At 58.7% G+C, this 24,355-nt stretch overlaps 1 protein-coding gene across 6 annotated transcripts; it reads right to left on the bottom strand.

Moving 5' to 3' along the window:
* Positions 1-219: 219 nt before the first annotated feature.
* Positions 220-17,773, bottom strand: DBN1 (drebrin 1). Of its 6 annotated transcripts, none has more exons than XM_014786067.2 (15): positions 16,139-16,338; positions 10,395-10,450; positions 9,696-9,808; positions 9,449-9,523; positions 9,186-9,332; positions 8,991-9,068; positions 8,566-8,717; positions 8,421-8,484; positions 4,412-4,468; positions 4,199-4,322; positions 3,314-3,451; positions 2,806-2,976; positions 1,694-2,367; positions 1,265-1,367; positions 220-1,109 (listed from the first exon to the last, which is right to left on the bottom strand). In XM_014786067.2, the coding sequence occupies exons 1-15, from the start codon at positions 16,222-16,224 to the stop codon at positions 1,039-1,041; spliced, it is 2,109 nt and encodes a 702-aa protein (XP_014641553.1). In that variant the 5' UTR covers positions 16,225-16,338; the 3' UTR covers positions 220-1,038. The 6 variants fall into 6 exon arrangements, with proteins under 6 accessions (XP_014641553.1, XP_087285438.1, XP_087285437.1 ...); XM_087429312.1 differs by lacking the exon at positions 16,139-16,338 and adding an exon at positions 14,807-14,920; XM_087429311.1 differs by lacking the exons at positions 3,314-3,451; positions 16,139-16,338 and adding an exon at positions 17,624-17,773.
* Between the last annotated feature and the right edge of the window lie 6,582 nt (positions 17,774-24,355).

Raw genomic sequence — 24,355 nt, 5'->3', positions numbered from 1 at the left:
GTTCGGCTACAAACTGGCCTGAGGGTGCAGAACTAAACTCGAGGTCAGCCTGCTTCAAACTCGAGGCTGGTTCCCCCTGGAGCGTCAGACCCCACCTGCCCGTGAGAACACGGTGAGGGCGCCCCTGCGGCCTTAGAAGTGGGAAGAGTTGGGAATAGGGGGGCAGGGCAGGCGGCCCACTCAGATCAGCCCCTGGAGGCCCGGAGCAGCAGGCCCGAAGGGATTGGGATTTCTTTATTAACAGACATGAGCACGACCCGTTACAGAAGTTTGTGCTTTCCAAAAAACAGTTACTGAACGTGAAAAAGGAACCCAAGCAAAGAGGGAGGAGTTGGGAGGGCCAGTCAAGCCCCAGCCCACCCACAGCCCAGACCTGAATCGTGTCTAGGGCCTCCGGCCTGGGACCTGCCCAGCAGGAGGGGGCAGGAAAGGGCAGGGAAGCTAAAGGGCCCCAGCTGGGCCTGCTACTTCCTTTGGGCCAGGCGGGGAGGGGTAAAGAGAAGGGCGGGGAAGGGGTCCCAGGGAGCCAGAGCCCACGAGCCATTTATTGCCATGTTTTAAAATTCGTGCAAAATATCTGAAGCCCTGGACAGAGAATACAAAGTGATATTTTTCCAAGAAACAGAAAACTAGGAAAAGAGATGGGGGGGGGGACATTTTCCTTCCAGAGCTCCCCCCACGCCAGGCCCCAAGCAGGGTGAGGCCTCCACCCCTGCCAGCTGAGTGAGCAGGGAGGACTAAGAGCTACAATCTGGACCGGGTGGGGAGGGGGTGGAATTGGCAACAGCGTCTCAACTACCAACAGGAGGAAAACCAGTCAACTGTACAAGTCTCCTATCAACCTTTAAAAAAAGAGAGAGAAAAGCTGTAAAAGTCGGGCCCCGTGGGTAGGGAAGCGGCAAAGTCCCCTGCCAGGGCCGGAATCCAGAGTGGGTGCCAGGCGGAGCTGCTGCGTGTGCAGGCGCTGCGGGCCGTCTGGCCAGAGGCCGGCGCAGGTGGGCGGCCTTGGCGAGGGCAGCCTGAGGGTGGGCACCGCCGCTAATCGCCACCCTCGAAGCCCTCCTCCTCCTCCGGTGCTGGGTCTGCATCCCAGCAGGTAATGTCGATTTCTGTTTTCGGAGGCAGGGAGTTAACGAGATGGCCCACAGATCCATGGCTGTGTCCCCCAACCCCTGTGGCTGTGCCAGCTATGTGGGGCTGCCTGCCCATACTTGAACCCAGCACCCCCACCTGAATTCCTCCCCATCATCCACCCCAGGACTACCTGGAGGTTTGTTGTAGAACACAGGAGGCGGAGCCTTTGCACACAGCTCTTCCGATTGGGCGAACTCCTCCTCCTGTGATTGGCTGAAGTACCCCTCACTGGCCTGCGGGAGGAAAGCACCAGGTCACTGAGCCCCACCCAGCAACACTAGGGCTGACCTACCAGGACTGAGCCTGTTTCCCCGGCAACCAGTGATTCCATCAGTGGTTGCCAGGGAAACAGATGGCTGCCTTGGGAACAAAAGCAGAGCTGGCCCAGGGAAGGGGAATGGAATACAGCTCTCCATCCCCCACCCTCCCCACCCCCCCACCCCCACCCACGTAATGTGGGTCACAGAGAAAGGGAGGTATTGCCGCAAGCCTGAGGAATGCAGAGTCAGTCCCCTGCTTGAGCCCTGATGGCCCCTCCCACCAGGCTGCCCCTCCCTACCTGAGTTCCCTCCTTCTGGGTGGTCTCGCCATTGGTCAGCAGGTGGGACTCTGGCTCCGGCTCCGGCTCCGGCTCCGGCTCCAGCTCCTGATCCAGCTCCTCTAGAGCAGAGGGCAGAGTTGGGGCCTGGGGGGCAGCCAGGGGATCCCCTTCTACTTCCTCCTCTGGGTCACAGAAGGTGGCAGGCGGCTCAGGCAGCTCGTCAAAACTGAGAAGGTTGGCACAGCCTTCACTTGCTGGCGGTAAGGGCTCCTGAGCCACCTTGTCCAGCAGAGGCACCTCTGCCAGAGTGACCTCGGCACCCAAGGGTGGTGTGGGGGCCCTCGGCTCAGCCTGGGGTGCGGAGGCCCCTTCTCCATTGCCAGGCCATAGGTCAATGAGGCTGGCAGTGTCAGGGGTGACGGTGTTGGCAAGAGCGGTGTCAGCAGTGGCAGTGTTGGTTTCAATGGCGTCAGCTGCCAGGGTGTCTGCTGTGGCTGTATCAGCCATGGTAGGCCCCAGAGGCACAGCCAGGACAGCCTGCTCTGGAGACACCATGAACATCAAGTCCTCCATGGCGCTGCCTTGCCCCTGGGGAGACTCTGGTGCCTGAGGGGGCTCCTCCGTGGCGCTGGCTACTCTGGCCTCCTTGCTGGTCTCTTCATCATCCAGGCCGGGGCTGGGCTCCTGGGTCTCTGTCACAGCACAAACGGAGGAGACAGATGTGATCATCTCCGTCAGGGAAGGATGTGGGCCCTGGGCAGCCACCCTACAATACTGTGCCCCCCCACCGAGGAGTCGGGGACTCCCAGGAAAGAAGGCCTCCACTAAGAGCTCCATGCAGAGCACCTTCCAGCACCCACGGGGCCCCAATACCCCTTTACCTAGTGTCTTCAAACCGCTCAGCAGCCCCAGGAGGAAGGCCCGATTCCCACTCCAGGGAGAGACACTGAGGCTCAGAGAGGGCAGGTCTGGCTGCAGCGCCAGGGCTCCTCCCAGCCACAGCTACTTCCACGGCAGTACGGTCTGGGGGGCGAGTGGCCCAGATCCCTGGGGAGTTGTTACCATGGCCACCTGGGGTTCCCAGCCCAGGGACTGATGAGAGGCCCGGTGCAGCTAGGGCTCTCATTCACCTTGGGCTGGTGGGGGTGGTGGTCGCAGTGGCAGAGGCTGTGAGGACGTGACCTCATTCAGGGCCCGCTCGATCTGCTCAGCGACAGGGGTACAGGCCGTGCTGGAGTCAGATGGGCTCCGGGTGGGGATGGGGGTGGGTGCCATTCTCCGGTGGCTGTCCAGATGGCTACCTATGGAACAAATCCCCAGGCTGGTCAGTGAGGGCCGGGGAGTCAGGTGGGACCAGGACCGTCCACCTTGGGGCCTGGCCAGCACCTCCTCTCTGGAGTCTGGGTGGAGGCTGGGAGCTCCCCAGGCTCCCCAGGGGCCAGACCACAGCTCCAGACCCTGTAAGCCAGGCCCCTGGGGGCCAGCGCCCCGTCAGGGCCAGGGGAAAGAGGCAGGCAGTACCTGCTCTAGGGACAAACACCAGAGATCAGCAGTCAGGCTGAGGGAGTGAGGGCAGGGGGCTGCTGGGAAGCGGGGCCCTCCTTACCCGCCCCGCAGAGGCCTGGGGCTGCTACCTACATGGGAGGGAGGAAGAGAGGTTTGGGGTGCGGTGACAGGTGATATAGGGAAAGGGAGTCCGTGGAGGGGAGGAGGAGGAGGAGGAGGAGGAGGAAGGCCCACTGTCCGATGCCTTTATGAAAGGGCAGTACGGACGACCTGCCAAGAGAGACAGACAGAGAGAGACAGAGGACAAGAGAGGGTCAGTCTCCCCCACCCCGCCCCAAGGCCTCACCCGCCCCCAGGGCTGGCCCTGGAAGTCCCAGCTGCCTTCAGCCAGGTGCACATTCAGCCAAGCTGGGCCACAGGCTCGAGCCGTGAGGCGACTCCCACCAGCACTAGCCAGCACAGCAAGGCGCCCGCCGCACGCAGCCAGCTGAGCAGCACACGCCCAGGTCAGCCTGCCCCACCCTGGAACCTGGGCACAGGGCCAAGCACACAGCAGGGGCAAACACTCGGACCAGCAGACAGAGAGCAGAGGGTGCTTCGGGGGGAGGTGGCAGCTGCATCAGGAGAATCCAAACAGGGCACCCTGGGCACAGGCTCCAGGCTGCAGGGACCCAGGGCGAGGGCAAGAGCCCAACCACATGCACCCGCAGCCCTTCAGGCAAACCCCACTTCTGCCCCAGCAGGGCCACTCCCCACGGCCAGGGTTGTCTCAGCCCAGGCCAGAGCCGCCCAGATGGCCCCAGCACTACCCATTGCTCAGCCAAGGCCCAGCATGGACCCCTGCCCGAGCCCTTCAGTCCTGCCACCAGGGAGGCAGTGGGTGGAAGCACACTTGATGAATGGCCTTGCCTTCTCCAAGGGGTCCTTAGCAAGGCTTCCTTTCCAAAAAAGAGTCCCAGAGAGGCTCAGGGCCAAAACCTGAGGAGGAGACTCAGTGGGGGTGGGACCTGGGACTACCTGGTCGGTGGTTGAAGGGTGAGGGCACGTCACAGCTGCCCGCGGAGGCCGATGCGACTCGTTCCTGCTGCTTGAAGAATTCCCGTGGGTTGTCAGGCCGCTGGGCAATAATGGCCGCTGCCTCCTGGGGGCACAAGAAAAGGGTCAGAGCGGGGCCAGGCCCAGCTGAGGCAGCCCTGCCAGCCTCACCTGCCCTGTCCCCCCGGCTCTCACCTCTACCTCGGATTCTGACTTCTTCAACTGGGTCTCTTCCTCATCCTGCTGGTCCCCCTGGAAACCAAAAGCACAGTGTTCTGAGCAACTCTCCCCCCGCCCCGGCAGGCCTTCTTACAGTCCCCATGTTTCCTCCACAATCAAGAAAGAAGGGGCTGAGATGGCACCCCTGCTCCCTCCACCACCCAGTCACACAGCTCCTTTTCTCCATCCACAAGGCCCTCAACTACCGCATCTCCAGCCAGGAAAGACCCCTAGACACCCAGCTCAGCTCCTCCTGCTCCTTCACCCCCACATCCCACCAGGCAACCGGGCCATGCCGAGCATTCCCTGCTCTGTGGCTAACTCTTCTTGGACCTCGCACCCCTGCTACCTGAATCTGGCATCACCACCAAGGCTTCCTCATTAGCCTCCCGCCTCCTTGCTCTCTTCCCATAATTTGTTCTCTATAGACCCTAAAAAGGACTTTTCCAAAATCAAGATCAGACCATGATTCTTTCTAGCTTAACATCCCTCAGGGGTCTCCCGTGAGCCACACCAAGTACTGGCTGAATACGGCCCATAAATTGCTTTTGTTTTGCCGGTATGTTTTTAAAACACATTAATGAGCTGCCTCCACTTAAAAACTGGGAAGTGTCATATTGAAATTAGAATGCCAGAAAGCCCTGGTAACGCCGGCCTGCTGCCCCGGAGCAGCCGTCAGCCAGAGCTGCACTGCAGCCGCCTGCACACGGGCATGTGCTGTCTAGTGGGCTGCAGTCCTCGCCACTCCCCACTGCACTTCACTCGCTGTCTTGAGACTGCAACCCCAGGAGTACAGGTAGATGGGGCCCCTTCCTTGGCCCACATTCCCCTCCCCCTGCCTGACCTAGCCCCTGCCACCTCTCCAACATCCCCCTCCCACGCTGACTCGCCCACACACCCTGGGAGACACAGACGTGAAGTCCTCAGCATGCTGTGGTTGCAGTTCCTGGGCTGGGCGTGGGAGAGGACTCTCTCTCCCTAGTGCCCCAGCCCACCCCAGGTCCAGCCCTTCCTGCTTCTGGCCTCAGCCTAGGCACTGCCTCCTGGGGCAGAGGTCCCTGGCCCATTCAGGTCACTCCCTCCTCTGGGCCCCATGAGGTACTGGAGGCGTACAGAGCAGATCCCACTGCCACCACTTCCTGTTTCTGGGATCGCCGCCCCCGATGCGGGTGACACAGGGAGAGAACTCGGGTCGTGTGTGAGTGGCCGGCTCAGGGTTCAGTTGGTACACGATTGCTCAGTTGAACTCACTACACCAAAGCTTCTAAATCGGACCCCTGCTGCTCCTGTGGCCAATGGGGCAGGAGGGCAATGACCGGGGAGAAAAAGCTGCAGGGAAGGTGGGGGAGCAACAGGGCTTCCTTGTTGTGAGCACAGAACCATAAAGACTTCAACTTTCCTGTCATGGCACATGAGGAGAATGGCCCTTCAACGTATGTCCCCTCAAGAGGGCTGTCACTATGACTACAACTTTGTGTCTTCCAGAATGAAGTCTAAACTCCTCTGACCTTGCTCTCTCTTCGCAAATTTCCCCTGCTCCTCAGCCCACTGGGCTCCAGTCAGGCTCCTTGCCTTCCTATAAATGTATATACCACCACCCTTTGCTGGTACTCTGCCCCTGCCTAGTATAACCTCGCTAAGCTCCTCTGCCTCATTCAAAAATAGGACCAGAGGCAGCTTACCACAAAAGCCTTAACTACCAACGTGACAAACACTGAAACAAATTAGGGCTGTGGGTAGGAGAGATCAATATACTAACCAGAAGAGTCAACAACTTTTCTGTGCCTGAGCGTCTTCAGATACATGGGAGCTCTCTGGCAGCCCAGGCAAAAAGGGAACTCAGACAAGAAATGCAATTCTTATCAGAGGAGGGAAACCAGAATAGCTCCTTAAATCAAGAGAAAGCATTTTATGGTTCTAAATTCCAAAACTTCTCACATGGGACCTTCCTTAGAGGACCTGAAGTTGTAGGGCCACCACACTGACCTGTAGAACACCTACTGTCACTGTCACATGAGCCACACTTAAAGGGCCAGATGAGACTATAAAATAATGGTATAAGACTTTAAGACTTCACCTGAAATGTTGATAATTGGTGAAGATGAGCAATCAGTTTAGGGGGTTCACTATGCCATTTTTTCTACTTTTGTGTGCATGTAAAATTTTCCATAAAAAATAAGCTTTTTCAAAAAGACCTTAAGGGCCAGCCCGGTGCCATAGTGGTTAAGTTTGCGCATTCTGCTTCAGCGGCCCAGGGTTCGCCTGTTCGGATCCTGGGTGTGGACCTACACCGCTCATCAAGCCATGCTGAGGCAGCGTCCCACATAGAAGAGCCACAACTCTATACCTATGATACACAACTACGTACTGGGGCTTTGGGGAGAAAAAAAGAAAAAAAGGAAGATTGGCAACAGATGTTAGCGCAGGGCCAACCTTCCTCAAAAATAAAATAAAATAAAAAAATAAAAATGAATAAACAAATGAAAAAACAAAATTACGAAAAAAAAGATAAACAAAATGTGGTCTATCCATACAATGGAGTATTATCAGCCTTAAAAACGAAGGACATTCTGACACATGGATGAACCTTGAAATCATGCTGACATAAGCCAGTCACAAAAGAAACTACTGTAAGATTCCACTCACACAAGGTGCTTGGAGGAGTCAAATTCATGGAGACAGGAAGTAGAATGGTGGTTGCCAGGGGCTGGGGGAGGGGGATGGGGAGTTCGTGTTTCATGGGTACAAGGTTTCGTCACAGGAAGATGAGAAAGTTCTGGAGATAAAGAGCAGTGATGGGGCCGCCCCGTGGCATAGCGGTTAAGCACACACTCCGCTGCTGGCGGCCTGGGTTCGGATCCTGGGCGCACACCGAGGCACCGCTTGTCAGGCCATGCTGTAGCGGCGTCCCACATAAAGTGGAGGAAGATGGGCACAGATGTTAGCCCAGGGCCAGTCTTCCTCAGCAAAAAAAAAAAAAAAGAGGATTGGCATGGATGTTAGCTCAGGGCTGATCTTCCTCACACACACACACACACACAAAATGAAATAAAAAAAATAATAAATTCATCAACTAATTTTCAAAAAGCCTTCGCCCATCTTGTTCTCCACCATGTTTCTAACATCTGGCACATGGCAGGTGGCAAGGGTTTGTTGAACGACCGATTGAGGCTGGAGTTTGCCAACCGCACATTACCTCCACCCACCAGGTGGCTGATGTGATTGGAGTGACCTATGACAGTCACTTAATGTCAGGGCCTGCAGGGCCATCCCATCTCCTGCCTCCTGGCCTCCTGTGGGTGTGACCTTGGAGCACATTTGAGTCCCCACAGCCCGACATCTGCCATCATAGTTCCAATCCAGACGCCCACCTCCTGTCTTGAACTCTATCATGCTCGGCCCTGAAGGACCTTAGCTATTTCTGAAATACAAAATGTAACTCAAAGCAGAGATCTGACTCCACAGTGATTTTCAAAGGCTCAATCCACAGGCCCCATGGGCCACCCCAATATTGGGAGGTTCAGACAGCATGCTGTGAACAAGGGGCCACTCTGAAGGAGACACTGCACACTCGTGTAGAGATACTCAGATTCATTCCCGGGGCTCTGCAGCACTCCTGTGGGGGGACCAGGCCTCGAGCCTCCTGAGGGCAGGAAGCCAGGGAGGGGTCTCATCCAGCCCAAGCCCCGCAGGCCCTGCTGGAAGGGGCGGGGAGCCTGGCCAGTGAGGGTCTCATCAGGGTAGATTTTCTCTTTCAGTCTAGAGTATAAGCTTCTCCAAGGAGGTCTCTTTCCACAGCCGGAGGCCAGAGCCTCAGGCGATCAGGTGCCAGGCCTGACACTCCACAACACCCCATGCCCACGCAGCGGTGCCCAGAACGCCCAGCACTGTCCCCCAGCCACTGATCTCCCCACAAGGCCCAGGAAGACAGGCGCCATCCTCACCGCCCTGACCAGGAGGCCGGAAGCCCCGGCCCAGGACTTACAAAGATAGACTGCTCCTTCATCCGCCTCTTGGCCTCCTCAGCTTCTAAAGTCTGCTGTTTCCTCCTGGAACGAGAAGCCAGCAGGCACCCTTCAAGGGGGCCCATGCAGGGGGTGGGGGCGGCCATGACCCGGGGCGGGGCGCACCTGTGCTCCTCAATCTGCTGCTCCCGCTCGCGGTAGCGCCGCTCCCGCTCCTCCTGCTCCTGCCGCTCCTGCTCCATCCGCTCTTGCTCAAACCTGAGCCTCTCATCCAGGGCCTTCTTCCGCTCTTCCTCTTTCCTCAGCTCCTCCTCCTTCTGCAAGCCCCGCGCCAAGGCACTGTGGGCCCCCGAGCCTGGGCCCCGCCCCGCCAGCCCATCCCCACCCAGGGCTGGGGAGACATGGTGCTGGGAACTCAGGGGTGACCCTGTGGACATAAAGCCAAAAGGGCTCACCCTCTCAGCTGGGGGAGTCCACGGGAGGGGACACACTGTAAAAGGGAGGGACTTAGTGAGAGCAGCCCAGAGTACCCCCTGGGGTCAGGTCAGGGAAGGGCAGCTCAGCCCAGAGGCCGGGGTGGGGGTCCACACCTTGGCCTGCTCCCAGAACTGCTCGCGGTTGATCCGCTTCATCTCCACAGCTGCATCAGTCTTCTGATAGGTGGTGCCCTGCGGAGTCAAGTGGCCCGGCATGAGCACAGAGGGCAAGCCGAGCGCTGCGGGAGCTTCCACCCGCACAGGGTGAGGCCTGCGAGGGACGGGCCAGCCTGCCCGGCACACACTGACCACCGGCTCAGCGTTCTCATCCTCGCGCAGCCGAAGCCGGTGTAGCACGGGGCTGGAGAGCCGGGCCAGCCCGTTGGAGAGCCGCTGCCCGATGGCGCCCGCATCTATGTCTTCCACGCTGCTGGCATTCACGATCACGTCCACACCCTACAGCGAGAAAAAGGCGTGTTCAGGCAGCACAGCTCCTTCCTGTTGTCGCCCCCAGCGTACAGACCCTGCTGTGGATGGCTGGCCCCACCCACGAGCCCTGGCCCCACTCGCACCTGGAAGAACTCAGCCACCTTAGCCACGTGGCTGGCACAAGCGCATTTTCGGGCATCAGGCACGTCTTCACCGACCTGAAAGTACCCAGGGAAGAGGAGTCGGGAAAGGACAAGAGGGGGCAGTAGCCCGGGCCTGGGCTCTCTTCCCGGGGTTGGCAGGGTTCTCTCCAGCAGCGTCAGGGCGTGGAGCGGGGTGCAGGGAACTTTTCGGGGGCCTTCAGCCCCTCACCAGCCCACAGCTGCATACCCAGTTGATGAGCACGTATTTTGGCAGAGCAGCCTGGGAGTCCTTGACGCTGCAGAAGCCGTACATCACCTTCTGGTTCTCGAAGTGGCCCGAGAGCTCCTGCAAGCCCCCATCTGGAGGAATCAGGAGGGTATCAGGACTCCTGTCTCTTGACCCCTTACCCCACAAACGGCCTAGAACCCGAAGGAAAGACTCCTCTTGTGGGCTCTGCAGGCACCCCAGACATCTGGAGGTCCCAGAGTTCTGTGTTGGTCAGAGAGAGGCGGCAGGCAGGCGCGAGCTGTGCCTTTGAATCCCTCAGGGCCAGACTGGGGCAGGACTGAGCAAGTGTTCGTTCTTCACACATCCTCATGTCTCACGCGGTGCTAGTACCAGTGAGGTAAAATAAAGCCTTTGGGCTCTGGAGAAAGTGGGGGTGATCTGGGCCATCCCTGCTAGGATCCTTCCCCACTAGCTGTGTGACTTTGGGCAAGTCACTCTCCTTCTCTCCAGTTCAGTCTTCTCATAACCAAACAGGAAACAAGGCTCTCTCCCTCCCCACCCTGGGGATCGCAGGGATGACCAGAGGAAGAACACCCGCCAGACAAGTGCGGGTCTGCTGGACGCAGGCAGGGAGGTGGCCTGGAGCCAGATGGGTGGGGAAAACAACCGGAGGAAGGGGTGGAGAGGACTGCGAAGAGGAATGGCTGGAATCCTTACCTCCTGACGCTGCAAGCTTGAGGTCATCTGAGCCATCCTCATATGTGTACAGAGCCCTGGGGAGAGGGAGGGGTGGCTCGGAGAACTGTCAGGGGCCCAGGCCGCCAATTTTGGGTGGGGACGGCTCTGGGGAGGAGGAGAGACAGAGAGAGAGCAGGACAGGAGGGGGGTTCTGGCCCAGTACTCTCCGGGTTGTCATGACAACAGGGCTAGGCACCATTTCTGGCTGAAGCCCAGCGGCGGGGCAGCCTGGGATCTCGGGGAAGGAGGCCTGGGTCAGGTGGGGAGGGCAACGGGGTAGAAATCACTGCCCAGTCTCAAAGTGAGCCGGTGTGGCGTCCTCAGAGCCCTGGCCCTGACAGCCTACAACCCAGCCAGCGGGTGTGAGATGGAGATTCCAAGGCGACGGTTCCCTGGTTACCGTTCCCTGGCTACCACACTCCTCATCCCCCACTGGCCGTTGCCAGGAACCTACCTGGCGCGTGCCTCAGTACCCACCGCCCCTCCTCCCATGATGAGGCAGGGGGAGGAGAGAACCTGGTGCTGCTCTGCTCTGGGCATCCCCCAGTAGCTATGGCAACCCAGCAACTGGCATACGACTGGCCCACCCCAGCAGCATTCTCCTGAACACAAAGAACCCTAGACACGCCTTCGGCCTCAATCTCCGCCTCCCTGAAATGGGGATGAGGTCACCACAGTAGCTCTTGCCCAGACTCTGGCCCCTGGGTGGCCATGCTCTCCTGGCCTTCCAGCTCCTAGGCCGCCTCCGCCCAAGCTGAGGCCCTGGCCTCGTGGGACTGCCGGCCTTTCCTTCTGCCTTAGCTTTGCCGTAAAGCTGACCTAGCAGCCTTCCTCCTTCTCCCTAGCTTTTTCTGCTCCAGCTTTTTCTCCCCAGGCGGAAGTGGCACAGCATCCATTTCACAGAAGGGAAGGCAGAGAGGTCTGCTCCTGAGAACCCACTGGGGCAAGGAAGAAGAGCCTTGTCCCAGAGGCTCAGGAGGGCTCAACCCCTTCCCCAAGCTCCCCTTTCCTTACTGCCAAGGCAGGAGGCTGGAGGCCTGGAGGAGAGAGGCGGGAGCACGAGGAAGATGAAGAAGAGAAAGAGAGAGAAGAGAGGCAGAGAGAGAAACAGGGAGAGGAGGAAAAAAGAGAAGACAAGAGAAAGGAGGGAAGCGAAAGGATAAAGAAGAAATGAAGGAGGGAGGGAGACAAGAAGGGAGGGGAGGGAGGGAGATGAAGGGAGGGAGGAGGGAGGAAAGGAGGGAGGGAGGAGGGAGGAAAGGAGAGAGGGAAGAGGGGAAAAGGGAGGGAGGGAGGAGGGAGGAAAGGAGGGAGGGAGGAGGGGAAAAAGGGAGGGAGGGAGGAGGGAAAAAGGGAGGGAGGAGGGAGGAAAGGAGGGAGGGAGGAGGGAGGAAGGAGAGGGAGGAAGGAAGGGAGAAAAGGAGAGAGGGACGAGGGAAGAAGGGAGAGAGGGAGGAGGGAGGAAAGGAGGGAGGAAAAGGAGAGAGGGACGAGGGAGGAAGGAGAGGGAGGAAGGAAGGGAGGAAAGGAGAGAGGGAGGAGGGAAGAAGGGATAGAGGGAGGAAAGGAGAGAGGGAGGAGGGAGGAAAGGAGAGAGGGAGGAGGGAGGAAGGAGAGGGAGGAAGGAAGGGAGGAAAGGAGAGAGGGAGGAGGGAGTAAGGGATAGAGGGAGGAAAGGAGAGAGGGAGGAGGGAGGAAAGGAGAGAGGGAGGAGGGAGGAAGGGATAGAGGGAGGAAAGGAGAGAGGGAGGAGGAGGGAGGAAGGGAGAGGGAGGAAGGAAGGGAGGAAAGGAGAGAAGGAGGAGGGAAGAAGGGGTATAGGAAGGAGGGAGGAAAGGAGAGAGGAAGGAGGGAGGAAGTAGAGGGAGGAAGGAAGGGAGGAAGAGAGAGGGAGGAGGGAGGAAGGAAGAGAGAGGAGGAGGGAGGAAGGAAGAGAGGGAGGAGGGAGGAAGGGAGAGAGGGAGGAGGGAGGGAGGAAGGGAGAGAGGGAGGAAGGGAGAGAGGGAGGAGGGAGGAAGGGAGAGAGGGAGGAGGGAGGAAGGGAGAGAGGGAAGAGGGAGGAAGGGAGAGAGGGAGGAGGGAGGAAGTACAGGGAGGAAGGAAGGGAGGAAGGGAGAGGGAGGCGGGAAGAAGGAAGAGAGGGAGGAGGGAGGAAGGCGAGGGAGGGAGGAAGGGAGAGGGAGGAGGGAAGAAGGGAGAGAGGGAGGAGGGAGGAAGTAGAGGGAGGAAGGAAGGGAGGAAGGGAGAGGGAGGCAGGAAGAAGGGAGAAAGCAAGGAGGGAGGAAGGGAAAGAGGGAGGAGGGAGGAAGGGAGGGAGGAAGGAAGGAAGGAAGGCCTGGTCCAGCCCCATGAGATCAGGACAAGTCAAATGGCCCCCCAGCCCCCCCACTTCTCAGGATCCCTCTCTTCTGAAATCGACACAGGTGGGCTGTGGGGCCAGGGGCTCCTAGTCCAACTGTTGCCCGGGCCCCAGCCCTTGCAGCTGCTTCCCAGCACAGCTGTCCCACCACCTGTCCGGCTGCCCTAGCCCACCGCTGGGAACAAAGGGCTCTCAGAGAAGCAGGGTCTGCCTCTCTCCATTCCACAGATGAGATGAGACACTGAGGCAGAACTCAGAGACCCTGGTTCCCAGACACTGCTCTAGACATCCCATCTCCCTGAGCCGAACTGTCAGCCTCTCTGTGGGCCTGGCTCCTCCCAGGAACACCTGCCCTGCCCTTCCATCCTAAACCCTTGCCTCCTCACCTCCAGTTACCTTTCCCTGCTGCGGCCACAGCCCTTACCTGGTGGAAACCATAGCGAAGTTCAAATCCTTCAACAGGCCTTCAACCCTGAGCTCTGCCCCACCTGCCTTTCCAGCCAGATGTCCGTATCCACACCACATACTTCAGTCACACTGGATGGCTCCCTGATCCCGAACACAGTTCTGGATATTTCCCACCCTCAAGCCTTTGCATATGCAGGAAGGCCAGACCTGCTTCTCCACCCCATGCCCACCCCTGGCTGAAATCCCTCAGGAACCCAATACCAGCTCCCCAGGAAGCCCTGTCCTGAGCGGCCCCTTCCCCAGAGCACTTACCACACCCCAGCAGGGACAGGAAGGGACATCTGAGCCCACCCCAGATCCCACTAGACCCATGTTTCTCAGAAAACACATCAGAGACAGCCTGGGCCTGGAAGGGTGGGAGCTGTGAAACCCCAAGGAATCAGGATGGGGACCCTGGAATCTATGTCTCACTAGCTCCACTCCTGGAGACAGACGCTTCCGACTGGAAGCTTCGTGAAGGCAGGATGACTAACCCCATCAATCAACATATCACTCTCTGGGTCCCGGGGCCAGCCCAGAGCAGCAGCAGTAGGTGTTTGTGATACTGACACAGACTCCGAGAAACCATCCTAGGCCAGAGAAACTGGACTGGGGTGGGGGGAGCCAAAATGTAGCAGGAAGATCCTTGGGTCAGCTGACGGGGGGTGCTGAGAGCAGGCAGACCCCTCAGGACAATCACACTCAGAACGTTAGGGCTGGAAGGGCCCCGGCTGTCCCAGAGACGGCTGAGCCAACCCCCTCCTCCTGTTTTCAAGAAGACCAGAGAGCAGCCGAACTTGTGTGTGGTCACACAGTGAGTCGTATCATGTCCAGGGCGACACGGGCTCTTCCCACTATAAAACCTGACTTCCTGGGTCCCCCGCCCCCAGCGCCAGGGCAGTGGTCCATTTCAGAGTGAGCTCCCTCCCACACCCCCACTCAGAGGCAACGTCAGGGAGGGCAGTGCCAAGCCTCCTCTGTCCAGACAGCAATATTACCCAAGACGCCCTCTTCCAGCCTCTGAATGTAGAGTCTGCCCCTGAGTCTTGAGACCCCCTGCACTGCTGGCTCTGTGCTGGGTGCTGGGGGCACTCAAGCCCCCTCTGCAGGATGTGATCCTCACACCCTTTTCACGAAATGCTATCTGGGCCCTTGGGAGTGAGCAAATGTGTGTATGTGTGAGGGTGCGTGTGTGCATCTGTGTGTGTGTCCCACACACAACCCACATGGGGGTTGACGCACACTACTGATGAATAACTCGCTTTGGCCACATGGATGCTGCTGGGTGGTGGGAGCCCAGGCCTCTGCTGAGCAGAATGTGGGCCAGCAGTGGCTGTACGACCCTGGGGGGGAAATGGGGCGGTGATGGACAGTGCCCACCATACTGGAGGGCGAGGGGGGTATTCTGAGGTGGGCTGTGCCTCTCTCCAGGCAGGGCCCATATCCCAAGGCCAGCTCCTCCATGAGGTCAAGATGGCTACCTGCCCTGAACTCCTCCCATGATCTCAGCCCCCCAGGGGCAGGGCTGGGACAATGGGTGGGCCGCCTGCCCACTTAGCCTCTGCTGACCTCTCTCATGACTGACCTGCAAGACATGAGAGCTCGTCTCTGGCGTCCATCCCTCCAGGCCTGGCTGCCCGCCAGTGCTGCAGTACTGTGGCATGGACGCCTAGCCATCTTGTCCCCTCCTCCAGCCCCCAGGTCAGTATCCCTACTTGACTGCCATCCCAGCATGAGGGTGAGGCCAGCCCAAAGGACGTCCCTCAGACCTGCCCTCACTCTGTGCCTCAGTTTCCTGCCTGCCAGAAGGAGAGGGGGCCTAGGGAACAGAATGGACACCTGCCCCAGGGCAAGAGTGTTTAGGGGAAGATGATTCCTGAATGGAGCAATGTGGAACCCCTTGGCTCTCCTGCCACCCTGGGGACTCCGGCTCCAGAGCAGGCAGTCCATCCCCTCCCACAGCTCAAGGGGAGACAACAGCTGGAGAGCGGCAAGAGGGCAGCCTAGCTCCTCCCTCACCAGAGAGCCACGAGCCCCTTGACACTGGGTGATGGAGCTAGGGACTCAGTGGATCCACTCACCCCCTCATCCCTCTCTGGGGGCTCCCTCCACATTTCTGTGCCTGACGGCTTCCTCTCAGGGACTCCAGTGGGCCGGCGAGGTAGGCAGTTGGGTCCCCTTGGCATCACCCAGCCCGGCTGATCCGTCCCTGCACTCCCCTTCAGATCGTCCCTGCACTCCCCTTCAGATCAGGGAGAGGAGGACTCATCCCTGCCTCCCCCGCGACCCCTGAGGGGAACAGGAGTCACTTGGCGGTTGCCATGTGGCAGTGAACATCTTTCCATCACACCCCAACTCGGAGAGGCCCCCCCGGTGGGCGGGGCGCCCCGGCCCCCAGCCCGCCCCGCTCCTCCCCCGCCCTGGCTTTCCTTTGTGCTGCGGCCGGGCCGGGCTGGGCCAGGCAGGCTGCGCTGGCTCCGCTGGCTCGGTCCCCGCCCCATCCCCGCCCGGTCCTCGCCCGCTCGAAGGTGGCGAAGGTGCCCTTGGCCGTCCCGTGCACACCTGTCCCCCGGGCCAGGGGCGGGGGCAGGGGGCGGGGAAGGGGCTCCCGCAGGGCCACGCAGCCCCGGGCCACACATCTGGACCCTGCGTCTCTCCGGCCCGCATCCCGCCACGGCTCCGCCGCGCGACTGGGGCCGCCTCCGGGCGCTCGGGGCCCGGCACTGTCCCGCCCGGCCGGCCCCTCCCCCGGCGCGCACAAAGGCAGCCCCTCCCCGGCCCTCCGGGGCCGCTGCACCATTTCGGGGTCTCCCCTCCCTCCCGGCTACGGGGCGGCGGGCCGCGCGGAAACAAAGGCGCGGCGGCGGCGGCGGCGGCGCGGGGACAAAGGGCCGGGGGGCGGGGGCGGGGGGCTCACCAGTCGGCCGCGCTCTCCTCCCGAATCACCTCCTCGTACGCCGCCAGCAGCTCCAGGCGGTGGCCGCTGAAGCTGACGCCGGCCATGCTGCGGGCCGGACCGAGGCCGCACGGACAGAGGCGCGGGTGGACGGACGGACAGAGGAGGAGGGAGGAAAAGAGGGAGTCGCCGCCGCCGCCGCCGCCACCGCCTCGGAGCCTCTGCAGCGCCGCAAGCCGAGTGAGCCAGCGGGCGGGGGAAGGGGAGCCGGCCGGCGGGGGGCGGGGGGCGCTGGCTCCGCCCGGCTCGCTCCCTCCGCGCGCCCGGTCCTAGCGCCGCCCCGGCCCGGCCCAGGGGGAGGCCCGCCCCCCCTTCCCGGCCTGCCCCGGGGCGCCCCCGTGCCCCTCACCCACAGCCCCTGCGCGCCCCCCCGGGCGGAGCAGCCTCTCGGCTCCCAAGGCCCGTCTCACCAGGGTCCCAAACCTTCACCTACCTTGTCCCCGGCCTCAGCGCTCACCCTCTTCCCCAGCCCCGGGGTTTCAGCCCCGTCCCCACCTCACCCACCCCTATCCAGGCCCAGCTTCACCCCTCCTCTTTCCAGCTCCCGAGTTCCAATCCCAAATCCACTTCATTCCAATCCGGCCCAGCCCCACTCCGTGCTTAATTTCTTTCCATCCCAGCTTCACCCCCATTCCTGGTTCATTTCAACCCCCAGCTCCAACCCAGTTCACATACCAGCATCCCCTGGCCAATCTGCAGCCTGTCTCCACCCGTTCCTAGTCCATCCCCATCACTGCTCACCGCCATCTGTGTCCCCACCCCAAATCCAGCCCCATTTCTTTCCTATCCCAGCTCCAGCCCCACTCCCAACCCCTTGCCTAGCAGGCACCCCCACCGGTTCACCATACCCCATCCCTAGCTGCACCCTCCTCAGTCCAGCCTATCCTGTTCCCATTCTGATCCCAGCTCTCAACCACACCCCTCCATCCCTGCCTCCTTGTCCATTCGTAGCCCCAACCCAGCTCATTACCCCAGCATTCCCAACCTCTTCCCCCTTCCCTGCCCCACCCCTATGCTGAGCCCCAACTCCCTTACTAGCTGCCTCCTAGGCCCTCTCACAGGGGACCAGCCTAGGAAATCCTTTGCCTTCTCTCCCAAGCCTCAGGCCTCCCAGAGGAATCCCAAGTAGAGTTCCGGAAGCAGCATCTAACCCCAGACTCCCAAGGCAGGAGTCCTCCAAGGACACTCCAGGGCAGCCTCCTAGCACCTTTATTTCCCAAAGCTCTGAGCACAGAAGGCTCTGGGGCCTCAGAGAAGTCCCCTGCAGAGGAGTTGGCATCACTGCCAACTCCTTGAGGAGCTGAGGAAGGGAGAATGTGCACTGCCAGGGCCTCCTGGAACCTCTCCACTCCTTGCTGAGTTGGGACCCCGAAACCCTTCCCAGCTCTGAGAAGCCTCCCACTCCCATCCTCCCTGGGGAGGTGACAGAACCTGAGCAAGCTTTACCTGGTCCAGTGTGGGAAGTGGTGGAGGAGGGAGTCCCCCTGGGCCTCCGAGTTCCGAGTTGGGTGATGGGCCACGCCAAGAGGAGGAGAGCAGTGTGTGCACTGAGCTCCAGCAGTGGTTCCCAGGGTTTTGCAGTAAGAGGAACCTCTTAAAACTCAAAACAGCCTACAGGCCTCTGCCTGGGGAATCTCTGCGCCCACCATGCCGTGGACCCCTGGCCCTGGCGTTTTCTCCACGGCCCCCACCTGGAGCAAGGCCCAGGCAGAGTCAGTAGAATTCTGAGGAGGAAGGGGACCCCATAGCAGGGCTGAGGGGTACCAGGGAGGGGTAGGTAGAGGGGTCTCAGGCCTCAGTCCCTTCCTGCTTCCTGTGACTTGTCCAGGCTCAGAACTCCTCCCACCTTCCCCTCCCGGCACCTTCCCAGCCTCCTGCTCACTCAATTTGCAACCAAAAAACAGAAGCCCTAGTGCACACTCGCCCTCCCTCAAGTTCCTGCCTCCCCTAGCCACCTACAAACTCTCTCCAGCCACACCCATTCTCACCTCTTTGCCATCTATATTTTTAAATAAACTTTTAATTTTAGAACAGTTTTAGACTTACAGAAAAATTACAAAGACAGTACAGAGTCCCTATGTGCCCCGTCCACAGTTTTCTGTTTTTTCAGGGGAGCAAGAGGGTCCCCTGTTCCACGTCCTGAGACCTGCTCCTTCTGGTCTTCTCACTCTGCCCCTCTATACTGGCTTCGTCCGATAATTTATATATCTGTAATTTGTCTCCTCCTTCCCCTGTTGTCCCGGGCACTGTTCTGGCCAAAGTCACTAGTGACCCCTAAATTGCCAAATTCAGTGGCGCCGTCGTAGTCCTCAGTTTCCTCAACCGGGTGGGAGCAGGGTGACCACCGATCACTCTGTCCTCTGTGAACCTGCCTCCCTTCAGCCATCCGCTGCCCCTGAAACCCACACACTCAGCATTGGTGGGTGGGTGCTGGGTGCCTCCTGGAGGTTCTCCCACTAGGCCGCCACATCTACCACTCCCAGCACTGATCACCCTTCTGGTGCTAACATATCAGGTCTCTCCCACCTCCAGAGCATGAACTCCCCCCACACTGGGTGGCTGGTCCAATGGCTTCTGGGTCCTGGAGTGGAAAAGATGAGAAAAAAGGAGAATTCAGATCCAGAAGCTGGTCACTTACTGTCAGAGCTTGGCTAAAACCCTTTCCCTGTCTGAGTTGCCTCTTTGATGACATGTTGTGAGGATAAAATGTAACTGGATGGAAACTTAGAAAGTGAGAACCCACTCCCTTCCTCCTCGCAGCCCCGCCCTCCTCCCTCCCATGCCCACCTTCCTGTACTGTGCTCCCCCACACCTCTCAGGGAAGATTTCCTTTTTTTTTTTTATAATTTTTATTTATTTATTTATTTTTCCCCCAAAGCCCCAGCAGATAGTTGTATGTCACAGCTACAAATCCTTCCAGTTGCTGTATGTGGGACGCAGCCTCAGCATGGCCGGAGAAGCGGTGCGTCGGTGCGCACCTGGGATCCGAACCCGGGCTGCCAGCAGCAGAGGGCGAGCACTTAACTGCTAAGCCACGGGGCTGGCCCGGGGTAGGTTTCTTTTTTCCTTTTTCTTTACTTTTCTTTTTTTTTTTTTTTTTTTGCTGAGGAAGATTCGCCCTGAGCTAACATCTGTGCCAGTCTTCCTTTATTTTTTAGTATGTGGGCCACCAGCACAGCATGGCCACTAACAGAGCAGTGTAGTCCACGCCCAGTAACCGAACCCTGGCTGTGGAACCCTGGCCACTGGGGCTCGCCCTCAGGGAAGGTATCAAAGCTGACTTGGCCTCAGGACATTTTCAGCACCAGCTGGCGGGAAACTTCTCTGTCCTCATCTTGCCTGTGCAAGTTCCTACCAAGTACATCTTCGAAAGTGCCCCCTCATCGTCACAGGTCACTGCACTTCCCCAGGGCTCAGCCCCTGGCTCCGGCCGGCCACTTCCACCACCTCAGCTCTGCTCCTGACTGCTGAAGGCTGCTAACCGTGTGACCTGAGACTCCTTGCCTGACCCTTCCTGTCTCACTCATCTCCAGCTATAACATGGGGATGATAATGATGGCACCTACCTCAGAGGGTCTGTTTGAGGATTTTAAAAAAGTATCTAGAAAGTGCTTACAATGGCAACTGCACATACTAGGTGATATTGACATGTTGGCTGTTATTACCGTTTTACAGATGGGAAAACCGAGGCTCAGAGGGGGGCAGTGATTTTCCCTGAGGCACACAGCTGGTGAGTGGCAAAGTCTGGATGGGAACACAGGTCTGTCCCTAGTCACTTCAGCACACCACACGCCCTCCCCGCTTCCCCTTCTAGCAGCCCCATTTCCACATCCAGGGGCTGGCCTGCCTGGAATTTGGTCAGAAGTAGTTCCTGAGGCTACAGCTGTGGGGTCTAGGAGAAGAGTCAAGTGGTGGGAGTCCTGGGCTTGGAGGGGTGGAAGCGTGCCCCGTGCAGTGGACGTCCATGGTCAGGCATCCCTGTCCCTGTCTTGCAGCTGATTTTCCACTTCAGACTCTGGAGAGGTGCATGTGATCCATGCCAGTGGGTCAGACCCAGTGACGCTTCAGAATGGACCCAAGTCAGTCCAATGGGTATCAGCCCTGGGACTTTTACTGGAACTATTAAGAAAGGCTCCACTGAGGCTGCTGAGTTGGCAGGATGTGGGCCTGGAGCTGGCTGAGGGGTGTCTTTGCCAGTAATGGGGGGAGTCACCTGAGAATAAAGCCAGCATTGAGGAAAGCAGAGTTGAGAGATGGAGGGAGAGAGAGAACGCGAGAGAGCGAGTACGCTCAGAGAGACTCCTGATAACATCCATGGGTACCGGATCCCGCCATAGCTGAAGCCATTAATCTTTTCTGTTAAATGAGATAAATTATCCTTATTTTTGCTTAAACTAGTTTGAATTGCAGCTGAAAGAGTCCTTCCTAATCTACCTAGTCCCCAAGTAGTGGTCATTTTTGTCAGTGGCAAGGGACATGGATGAAAGCTGAGTTGACCTTCTAGTGCCCCCAGGCCCTGAGCAGGAGGACCCAATCTGGTCCTGGGGCCCCTCCCTGGCCACTCCCACTGCATGATCTCCCAGGGCTGCCTCCTGCCTCCTGAGTTCTCCCCCAGGCTCCCAATAAGCTACTTCTTGCCCCATCATGGCCCCCAGAAACCTAGCCCCCCACCCTCTTTCAACCCCAGTTGGGGAGGGGCCCTTCCTCCATTCTCAGGGTTGGCTTTGGACTTAGGCTGACTCAGATTTGAATCGCAGCCCAGGCTGCTGCTCCCTGTGTGCCGGCCCTTTAGAACACAGGCCTCAGCTCCCTTCCTGTAGCGGGGCTGCTTGGAGGGGTCCACAGGATTGGATGTACCTTGTGTGTGTTCCAAGGCCATGTGGGGCCCGGCACTGAGGAGGCAGCACCAGAGTCATCAGTTCCTGCCTCTGTACTCTGTACTCCGGCCAAACAGTCCCTTGCCTTCCACTGCGTCTCTCCCTGCTGACTTCAAATGAGCTCAAGCCATCCAGAGCTAGACAAAGCCCCCCTGCCTGCTGCCTCTCCAGCTGCCCACTCAGCCCCCTGCCATGGGCTCTGCCCCCTCGGCAGAGGAGACTGCACTCTCCAAGGGCGCTAATGGCCTCCCCTTCCTGGCACAGGGACGTTTCCCAGTCCCTGCGGCCTCCACCCACACAGCGTCGCACCCCAGCCTTGGAACACCGTGATCCCTGCAGCTCTGTGGTGTGGGGCAGCTGGGGGTGCAGTCGGGAGCACCTCAGACTTTGATCCTTGGAGCAGCAGGCCCAGGCCATTCTGGCTGGGTGGCTCTGGGCAGGTCACTTTCCCTCTCTAAGCCTTAGTTCCCTCATCTGAAATGGGCCTTTAATGACATCTCTCTTAAGTGTGTTTTGATGATGAAATGACATGAAAGCAATTGCTCTGTGGTTCCCAGCAGAGCTGGGCTGTGCAGAGCAGGTGCCCTGTGCTTGTTTTCACTTCCATCTAGGCTAGCTCCTCTTCCTGAGATTCAGGCCCCAGCTGTCTGCTCTTCACCCTGCTCTCCCCTTACGTCCCCCTCAACTTCTCCTTCTTCAACCACCTTCCCTTGGCAGATGCCTCCCAGCTTCCTCCCTCCACCCATCTTGGCAGCTCAGCTGACCCTGGCTGCTAGTGGTCAGTCCTCCTCTTGGCCCACCAGAGCCAAGCCTCTTAAAAAGAGCTGTCTACACTCTCTTATCTGCACTCTCTCATTCCACATCCTCACCACCCACCCTCTTCTTCCTCTAACCCTGGGAGCCGCCACAGCTCTCTGCTAAACTGATCTGGCAAATGTCACCTTGTTGCGAAATGCCATGGGGACTCCTCATCCTTATCTGCCTGGTTGACACTGTTGGCAGCCTCTGGAAACACTCCTGCCCTGCCCCGGCCTACCTGCCCTTTGCTCTCTGGAGGTCGTCCTCCGCCTCTGGTGGCTCCTGCTTTCTCTGCCCAGTGCTGCTTCCTGGGCTCTCATCTCTTCCCTATGCTTGGGCCCCGGTCGTCCTCACACTGGATTTGGCCCACGTTTATTGTTTTTTTTTAATAGGATTTTAAAAAAATCTAACTTAGTTGCCAACATTCAAAAACCAGATTTCACATAAAAGTCTGAGTCTCTGGACGCTGTCGGTAAACTGGCAGATCTGGCCACAGCCTGGCATTCCCACGCGGCAGCCCTTGGTTGAGGCCAAGGGCAGGCGGCTGCCCCCAGAAGGCTCCCCCCAGCCCCCGTCCCTGACGGCTCCCAGCAGCACTCACCACGCACCCCTGTGCTCTTGCTCGCTTGTATCCATGGAAACCAAGGATGGACTGAGAGGGCCTCATGGTTCAAGAGAAGTGGGAGAGAGTACATTTCTTTGTGGAAGTGAAAGATACTCTGTGCTGAATATGCTAGGGATGTCTAGGTTGAAAGAAAACCATATCCCACCTGCTTTACTCCTGATGTGACCTGCCTGGGCCCTGCTCCCCACCTCTCTCTAGACATCAATGACAAGCATCTGTGATGACTGTGCCAGGCCTGTCCCAAACTCATTCCCGAATTGAATCCGAGGTGAATCCAGACTTGAATCTTCAGCTGCTCCCTGAATTTGTCTCCTAAATGTCCGGGCACCTCATTCAGTCATCAACAAACATTCATTGCGCATCCACTGTGGGCCAGGCACTGTTCTAGGCTCTGGCAAGACATCGTGAAAATAGGGCCAGCCCCGTGGCTTAGCAGTTAAGTGCGCGCGCTCCGCTGCTGGCGTACTGGGTTCGGATCCCGGGCGCGCACCGACGCACAGCTTCTCTGGCCATGCTGAGGCCGCGTCCCACATACAGCAACTAGAAGGATGTGCAGCTATGACATACAACTATCTACTGGGGCTTTGGGGGAAAAAAGGTAAATAAAATAAAAAAAAAAAAAAGACATCGTGAAAATAACACAGGAAGCTCTGTACTCAGGCTCCAGGGCTCCTCAAGAGAACACAGCGACCCTTCTCTTCTCCTAAAGGGGATGGGCCCAAGCACCTGTTGAGAATGCCGGCAACTTCAGATGTGCTGAAGGTCCTCATTCCAGGGAGCTCTGAAGGACAGGTGGCCATGGGCACACTAAGTTGTCTAGGCCTAGTCTGGTCCCTCTCCAGTCCATGCTTGGGATAGGAGAGATAACAGTGCCCCTAGGGTGGTGGAGGGCACCTGCGGGAAGCAAGGGGCCCTGGGGAAAGATGGGACCACCACCAGAGCCTGCAGATGTCGAGAGGCGGGCGGAAGTGAGCTTCCCAGAGGGGCACTCACTGGTGAACGGTGCTCAGTGTCAGCCAGTCCCAGGACAGTGTACTCAGCTTCAGGCCTGGCTCCTAGCCCTGCTCATGGCTCAGTGGCTGTGCGGCCTTGGTCAGGTCTCCTAATCTTTCATCTATGAAACGAGTCTAGGGGCCACCCTGGTGGCGCAGCGGTTAAGTTCGTGCATTCTGCTTCAGCGGCCCAGTGTTCACCGGTTCGGATCCTGGGCACAGACCTACTCGCCGCTCATCAAGCCATGCTGTGGCAGCGTCCCATATAGAAGAGCTACAACTCCACAGCTGTGATACACAACTATCTACTGGGGCTTTGGGGAGAAAAAATAAAAACAGAAAGACTGGCAATAGATGTCAGTGCAGGGCCAATCTTCCTAAAAAAACCAAAAAAACAAAAAGAAGAAATGAGTCTAACTGCAGACACTTCACAGGGCTGCTGGGAGAGCATGTGAGATGATGTAAGCAATGGTGGTCTATTCCAGACCCCTAGCAGGGTGTCCTTCCTTCCTCTCCTCACTCCTCATCCCCCAGGCCCCCACTCTAGGCTCCCTGGGACCTGTCACTGGGTCGCATCTCTGCCATGTCACTTTCTGCTCCTCCCTTCCCCTGGCCCGTGCCCGTCCTCCTAGTCTCCCTCCTGTCCACCCTGCTCATGGCTCTCGGCTCTCAGGGCTCTTTCTACAACACAGATCTGAACTGGTTGCTTCACTATTTCTTTTTTTTTTTTAAGATTTATTTTTCTTCCCCCCCAAAGCCCCAGTAGATAGTTGTATGTCATAGTTGCACATCCTTCCAGCCGCTGTATGTGGGACGCGGCCTCAGCATGGCCAGAGAAGCAGTGTGTCGGTGTGCACCCAGGATCCGAACCCGGGCCGCCAGCAGC

Source organism: Ceratotherium simum, chromosome 4, assembly GCF_057802395.1.
Source record: "Ceratotherium simum simum isolate JZ-2026a chromosome 4, ASM5780239v1, whole genome shotgun sequence".
Lineage (NCBI taxonomy): Eukaryota > Metazoa > Chordata > Mammalia > Perissodactyla > Rhinocerotidae > Ceratotherium > Ceratotherium simum.
Note: the sequence above shows the minus strand (reverse complement) of the source record. Positions and strands in the feature narration are given on the sequence as shown.